Genomic DNA, 7,268 nt, shown 5'->3' on the forward strand with positions numbered 1-7,268 from the left:
GCCAGGCTGAGAGACTTATAACCTTTTCAGTTACTCGAAGACGGGGAGCTTCCGTCCCTTCCTCCTCATCTTCTGAATTAAGCCTCCATTCTTAACCTTAAGCTTTCATCTCAGAATTTCAGCTTTGATGCTTCCCACTTCCTTCCTATGGTTACTTTAATCGAAGTGAGTCAGGTTTTACTGAAAAAATGACCACAACTGGTCTGCTCCCACCCGCTCCAGGCCGGTACTGCCGGGGCGCAGTGTGAGAGGGATAGGTGTTTACTCAGCCCATTCCGTCCCTCCTCCCCTCCACATCATGGGGTCTGTGTAGGGCTTCCCCAGCGACCATGCTCCCCTCAACAGACCGCAGTCAGAAGCCAGTCTTATTAGTCTGGTGGCTCAGGGAGAGGACAATAAGAGTGGCTGCTTGGGTCCTTGTGTACCCTATTGCATGGACCAATTTGTCTGTATTCTGTTCTCTTGGATTTGGTCCTGATGCCTCTGATCTCAGCTCAAAGAGGACTTGGTAGGAGATTTTGGTTGTGATTACCAATAGCAACCATCTTTGTTCAGTGGGACCTTCTCCTAGTGCTAGAAGCCATGCTAGATCATCAGGATAACCTAGGCAAAACCACATTCATGCTCTGGATCTTTTGAGCTCAAAGAAATAAAAACAAAATAAAAACAAACAAAAAATCCCCCAAACAAACAAACAGTAAAACATGTTCCTTCTCCAGCTTTCTGAGTTTTGCATGTACAGAATCACCTTTAGTAATCTTAAAAATTAACATGATCAGCCAGGAGAAGGGGCACACACCCACAATCCCAGAACTCTGAGAGGTTGAGGCAGAAGGGACACAAGTTTGAGCCCATCCTGGGCAATTTAGCTGCCTAAAAAAAGTTAGCATGATCTTTAAGGAATTAGTGTTGTGTCTTAAAGGATGGAGTTGTGGGGAAACCACGGTAGTGTTCACTTTTGGCTTTGAAAATAACAATCCTGATCAGGTTTGGAGCCTCCCCTGTCTCCTGGAGAGGTTCTGGCTTTCTTTCTCTGGAATGCAAAATACATTTTCCCACTCTCTTCAGTCTACTGGAAGCTTTGAGGGGACACTTTTAGTCAGATGGGAGTCAATGACACACAACATGAGTTGGATAAAAGTCCATTTATTTTTTTCAAAATTAAAATCTGCTATGAAGACAGACAAACAATGTACCATTCCCAGAGGAACTGAATTACTTCTTGTTAAAAATGAGTTCTATTAGAACCAACTTTAGGCTATTATAAATAACACTTGAGCCACAGCTTTGAAGAATGAAGTGGTTGGAGGATGAGGTCAGGGGAATCCCTCTGAGCTGCTGGAGAGTTAATCCTCAAAGGCGCTCTCTGGTTTCTCTTCCTAAGAGGGAGCAAGTCTGCAGCACTCCGAGAGCTCCATGCCCAGACACAAGAGAAATTAGAGGGAGGTTATGGGAAATAGCTCACCAAGCAGGCTAGAAAGTATGGTCCTGCTTGGAGTGGAAGTTTTAGTTGGCTCCCCAAGGAACATTTTTTTCCCTTATATAAATTAAAATTTCTATTAAAACACTCAAGTACCATAGTGTGTTACCCTATGGAAACAGCTTAAAATAGGTGAAAATAATAAATATTGAAAAAATTATAATATTGGGCTTCTTTCTAAACAATTCACAGAGAAGCTCAGTAAATAAATAGGAATGAGTAATAAATATTCTAGGACAGAGGTACAGTGGGGTTTTCCAAGGAGCTAGTTCAGGTAGCTCAGAATCCTGGATCAGATTTTGATCTTCAATTTCTGACCGAGAGTCCAATAGAGTTGCCATCCTTGGGGTTTTAGTTTGTTATCTTCATTGTCATGTAGGCTTCTATGTAGTTGATGAAGATGTCAAACTCACTCATGGCTTTGTAGACACCTTTCTCTTGGAGCTGTGCAGGGAAATAAGAAACACATGGTCAGAACTCTATCAGAGGACCAAGGGACTACTCTTGCTCCCTTACACTGGAAGTAAATCATGGAAACCCAAGTATATACCAAAGGGTGTGCCTTGACCTTCAGCTCCCCACAGCTTTAAGCGCAACCAGTGAGCAGAAGGAGGAACATTCAGTCTGTACGCTATCACCTTCTAAATGTGCCATTTCAACATTTTTAAAGGTCATGTGTTCACTTGGTGCTTATGCAGAATTTGATGAAAAGATATTGGAGGAAGCAGTTTGAAAGCAGGACAGGGAGTCTTTTTTGTGTTTATGCTTTCCCAACAGTCTGAGTAGACCCTGCCCTGCCACTCTGGCCCACTGTAAGGGGATTCCTGCCCCATGATGTTGGAGCCTGCCCAGTCAGTCTCTGTCCCTGAACCATGAAACGGACATAAGCCGCATGGCTTCTGGGAAATTAGGTACCAGATGTTCACAGGCAGTTGGTAGTGCAAAACCCCATTTGCTTTGGGAGTTAGTATTCTCAGGCACCTTTGGAGATGCGAGGGGCAGATGGAAAATGAACTGAACTAACTCTAGGTAAGTGAGAATTCTGCTTCCTGCTCATTCTGAGTTTGGGGGAGTCCAGACTGAACCTAGACGGGTCTGTGTGTGCACATGCACGCGTCAGCTTCCTGCACGTGTGGGTTCAGCCTGGACTCCTAACAAGCACTTTCTGTACTTTCTGTTTCCTTTGTCACTCTCCCCAGTGCCTGGCTCACTGCGTTCTTAGGTTGGCTAGCTGGTCAAGCCGAAAGCCTGCAAAGGCGAAGAGCAGTCATTTAGAAACCCCCAAAGACACTTAGCAGAAAGCAAGTAGAACTAAGGCAGCAGCTCCTCATTGGCTGGGGGTCACGCCATTTCTCAGGTTCCCACATTCTCTCATTGCAGGACAGGCCTAGTGAACACCTGTCACCCTCTGCCCTCGGGGGAGTGGGCCAAGGCTCTGCCACCATGCACGCTTACCTTGCTAAATGCAGTCTTCACCTGCTCCACCGCCTTGCTCTTATTTTCACAGGGAAGAAATCGATGCTGCACAAGAAAAGAGAAAGTATTACTGACCCTGGATCCTGGTTCTCCTTTCCATGACACTTGGGGGACAAACTGGTAGCGTGAAGTGGGGCCAAATTCATTCAGAATGCTTACCCCTGTGTCCCTTAGGGGGAACCAAGCCCAGCCAGATCCTCACCACTACTCAGATGACAGAGAGAAAATAGTCAGGGATACTAAATGTCTTTCTCTTGGAACTACTCAGGGAACTGGTGAGGCTTGGATGAGAATCCAGCTCTTGGCTTCCCCTCCCGGAATCCCTACTGTCCTTTTCCTGCCTCTTTGTCTCCTCTTTCCCTTAATCTCCAAGGACCATTTTTAAGCATCTGGGGAATGAAGACACAGTGGCAGCTAGGGAACAAAACCTTATGCATAGCTCTGTTCTACAAGCAGACACCAGCTGACTCCAATATCGGTGAGAACAGAAGCAACCCAGCAGTGGCAAAGCATCACTTCAGATGGAGAAGTAAATCATCTGGAGCAGTTGTTCATGGACATACCCTGGGTACAGGAGACCCTGGCCCTTTTGAGAACCCAGGGACAATCGTGTCAGTGGGGTATTCTCCCTCGTGTTGCTTTCCAAAAACCAAGAAGAGATGAACGGTGTCCCCTCCTCTGCCTGGGAGCCTCAGCTCCCAGCCCAGAGCCTGGGCCCAGAGACAAGGGCGCTCTAGGCCCCTTTCACAAAGAGAGGGGAGTAGTTAATAACCCACAAATGACTCACAAATAACAGGAAAGCTGTGTGCAAATCTTCACATGTAAATGCCTTGCACCCACCCCCACCCTTGCTTAGAGAGAAATGAGCAAGAGATCTGACTTCAGCACCCTTCTGAATTTGTAATCAGCCCCAAGGGCCTTGGTCTGTGTGTGTTTTTGGCTGTACCTGGCCCTGCTGGGCATGGAAGATGGGATACCGGGGATAGCAAGGGAAAGGCCTGGTCTGCTACTCACACAGCGCCGCAGCCGCTGCCTGAGGGTCTTCAGCTTTTCTCCCAGGGAGTTCACATGCTCCTTGATATCTGGGTCGTGGTTCTCCGCCTTTGGCATCACCTCCGCCAGGTAAAACTGGATCATCTCTGACAAGGCTTGGCAACCCAGGTAACCCTGAGGACAGGAGCGGAAGGAGTGGAAGGCAGTGATGGTGAGGAAGAGCTGCTACAGCCACAGAGGACAGCCCTGTCCCCAGGAACCCTTCTTAGCCAGCTGTCTCCCAAGGACTGAGTCCTCTGTAACCCCTGGCTGTGGGCAATGTGCTGAGTTAAGGTCTTCCCATTCCCACTTCTCCTTTTCAAAGCGAAGGAAGCAGACCCAGCTCCCTGCAGTCAGCAGCAACCTCCCTTCCCTAATCACGCTGCATGTTCCCCCACCAACCTCCCAGCCTCACCTTAAAGTCCTCCAGCAATGACTCGTTTAACAGCACGTTGTCCAGCTGATCCTGCGTTTGCTGCAAGAGCAAAAGGCAAGTGAACTGGAGGCTTGGGGGAAATCCCTGAAATGTGTGCCTTTTTGATGCCCTTTTATGTATACTTTTTGATTTGTAATTCATGTTGCTCTGGCCCAGGAGATGAAAGAGACTTGTAAGAGGATGAGATGTGCTGCAATCAGTAGTTAAATCAGGTCCACTGCTTGGGATCAAGTAATTTAAGAAATCTGGCCAATTTGGATGGGAAGGCAGAAGCCTGATTCAGTCCCGGTCTTCTTCCTGCAAAGCCATTTCAGTCTTGAAGGAACCACCCACGCTAGCTCTCCAGTCCTTAAGCCCCTTTGCATGGCCTGCTGTCTGCTTTGCTTTTTGCCCACTGTGGGCCTCCAGCTCCAGCACTAAGAATGCTCTGGGGATGGGAGCTCCTCACAAAGCCAGTTTCCCCCATGCATGGTGCTGCCCTAAACCTCAGTATTTCTGGTATCGGGACTCTCCAAGAAGAGGCAATGCATATTTTCCTGCCACAGGATAAGGGGGAGCATCTTCCCCTCCGATCAGACCTGTCTTCATTTCTCTTAGCCAATAAAGTACCAAGCTGCAAGGAATCTTATACAAAGTTTCTGAGCATAGATGAGACAGTGCATTTACCTTGTAGGCAGCTTTTCCTGCACATTTGCTACCTAATCTCGGCTTAGTTTAATTCACTAAACTTATGTCTTAATATGGACCTTTCTTAAGAATTTAAATCTGAGGGGAATGGGTGGTAAGGATTGAGGGGGAAGAGGAGGAGGAGGAGGCAGAGAAAGATTCTTATAGCTTCAGCAGAATGACTAGTTCTGGCAGTCCCGGAAAGGAAGAAAGAGCATGAGGGCACGATACTCACAAAGAAAGTCTTCACCCTGCCGAAGGCAGCTCGGAGCTCGCGGAGCATGTGGGGCAGGCCAGCTGGAAAGTGGGCACAGCTGTCCTCAGACTGGGTGCCCATGCCTTGGCCGGCCCCAAGCCCAGCCAGTAAGACCAGGCAATATAGCAGCGCTGAGCTGGGCATGACGGAACTCTGCCTCCTTCTGCGAGGCTGCCTTGTGGTTTGGTTTTGCAAGAGCAAGCCCCTGGTGTATAGACCGTCCCTCTCGTGTCCCCCTTTTATATTGTGGCTCAGTGAGGCCTCCCCATTGATGAAGCCACAGACTTAAGATTTCCTGGCAAGGTTGTTTTTTTTTTTTTTTTTTTTTTGTGTGTGTGTGTGTGTGTGTGTGTTTTTACTCAAGCTCCTCCCTGCCCTAGACCTCTCCAATTTTGCATTCGTTGAACTTAAATTTTAAAATTTTTGCATCGTAAGCAAAAGGACTCAAAAAATGAACTTCTGCATTATTATAGCTATTTTTAGAATGGGCTATACCTCTCTTTTTTTTAAATAACTTTTTCAGCTTCTCAACTTAAAAAAAAGTTGATTTCCTGGGGAGTACAGCTGTCTGTGCGCAGAAGCCCACAGCTGTAAGTTCCATTCGCGCGCTCCTAGGTCACAGTGACGTGGACAAACTGGCCATCCCAGAATGTACTAGGATTGAGAAATCACTAGGTCTCCCCTCGACCTCTGTTGAGTACCCAAGACTTCTCCTTGCTGACTTGGAAAGTCACCTTAGCTCTCTGGGACACAGTTTCCCCAAGGTGAAATGAAGGGTGGGTTAAATATCTTCAAGGTTCCCTTCTAGTTCTTTCATTTTCTGTTCAGGACTGTCCCTTGAAGAAACTGGCTCCCTACAGAACAGTCAGGGTCAGAGATGGGCTCAAGCTCCTTCTAGGCCCCTGACCTCCTTGCAGTTCCCAGCCTGGGCAGTTGGGAAGTAGCAACTCAACTTTGTAGGGATCAAACTGAGGCTTGGAGATGTTACGTGACCTGGCTACCAAGCGGGGGGCAGTGCCCTGCTCTTCACAGTCCCAGTGGGTGAATGAAATGGGACTTCGGGTTTCTTCAACTTTTATGGCTGGAGCCTACAGCTTGAGAGTTAAGGAGGATGAAGTAGAAATAATAAGGAAACGCAGCCAGGATTCCCCGAATGCTGGGTGGAAGGGCCTTTTCTTTCCTCTTCTCTGTCCCTCTCCTCTTCCCAAAGAAGCCCTCAGAGTGCAGCCTCAGGTTTGCATGGTGCATGTGTGGGCCAGGTGGGCCTCCATGTGGGGTTAGGGCGGAGGAGTGTCACTTACCTTCAGTCAGTGAGCACCGGGCCCGGGAGCACAGGACTTGTGCAGATACTGAGAAAGTTTCTGGGGCTCTTTGATTGTTCCCAGCCCTCCTCCCTCCCCGTTGCCGCCGCAGGGTCCTCTCCCACCACCCCAAGTTAGAGAACCACTGGGGCTCTGCCCTGGCTTTGCCAGTTTGCACGCAGAGCAAGTCACTTGTCCTCGCTGCATTGTTTTCCATCTGGCCCACAGGGGCAATGATACCTGTCCTCTTGCCTGCCAGGGGGCTTTGTGCTTAAGCAGTAAGTGGACCCAGGAGGAATGCAGCTCACAGTGTGATTTCCTCACCTTCCTGGATGGCACTGAGCATCTCTGCTGGCACTGAGCCTGACTTTGGAGGAGACTGTTATGCCAGAGCAAGGATAGGGAGTGACATCCTGGGTCCAGCCAGTCTAGAGTGAGCAGGAGGGAAAGGGAAGAGGGTCAAGGTCCCTCTTTGAACTTACCTGCTGCAGTGCCTTGTAGATCAGGAACTGGAGACTGTGGCCTCTCCTCCCAGTGCTGTGGGTAGTGTTGGTGCAAAGCAGTTGTCAAGGGAAAAAAAGTCTTTCAGAAACTGGAATGGGGCTAAAACCAGAATCGCTG

General features: G+C 48.4%; 1 protein-coding gene across 1 annotated transcript; it reads right to left on the minus strand.

Moving 5' to 3' along the window:
* Window positions 1-1,130: 1,130 nt before the first annotated feature.
* Il10 (interleukin 10) lies at window positions 1,131-5,597 on the minus strand. The gene is made up of 5 exons (XM_005375404.2): window positions 5,326-5,597; window positions 4,404-4,463; window positions 3,971-4,123; window positions 2,936-3,001; window positions 1,131-1,924 (listed from the first exon to the last, which is right to left on the minus strand). Exons 1-5 carry the CDS (start codon window positions 5,488-5,490, stop codon window positions 1,832-1,834), a joined length of 537 nt encoding a protein of 178 aa, XP_005375461.1. The 5' UTR covers window positions 5,491-5,597; the 3' UTR covers window positions 1,131-1,831.
* Between the last annotated feature and the right edge of the window lie 1,671 nt (window positions 5,598-7,268).

This window comes from Chinchilla lanigera, unplaced genomic scaffold, assembly GCF_000276665.1.
Source record: "Chinchilla lanigera isolate Chin_1 unplaced genomic scaffold, ChiLan1.0 scaffold00005, whole genome shotgun sequence".
In the NCBI taxonomy this organism is placed as follows: Eukaryota; Metazoa; Chordata; class Mammalia; order Rodentia; family Chinchillidae; genus Chinchilla; species Chinchilla lanigera.

Excerpts from the sequence above, each read along its gene's own strand:
- Il10 (XM_005375404.2), bottom strand. The coding sequence starts at position 5,490 with ATGCCCAGCTCAGCGCTGCTATATTGCCTGGTCTTACTGGCTGGGCTT. Across the intron at positions 4,464-5,325 it reads GCAGGGTGAAGACTTTCTTT|CAAACGCAGGATCAGCTGGA; the intron begins GTGAGTATCGTG and ends TTGCTCTTGCAG. Across the intron at positions 3,002-3,970 it reads GGCAGCGGCTGCGGCGCTGT|CATCGATTTCTTCCCTGTGA; the intron begins GTGAGTAGCAGA and ends TTTCTTGTGCAG.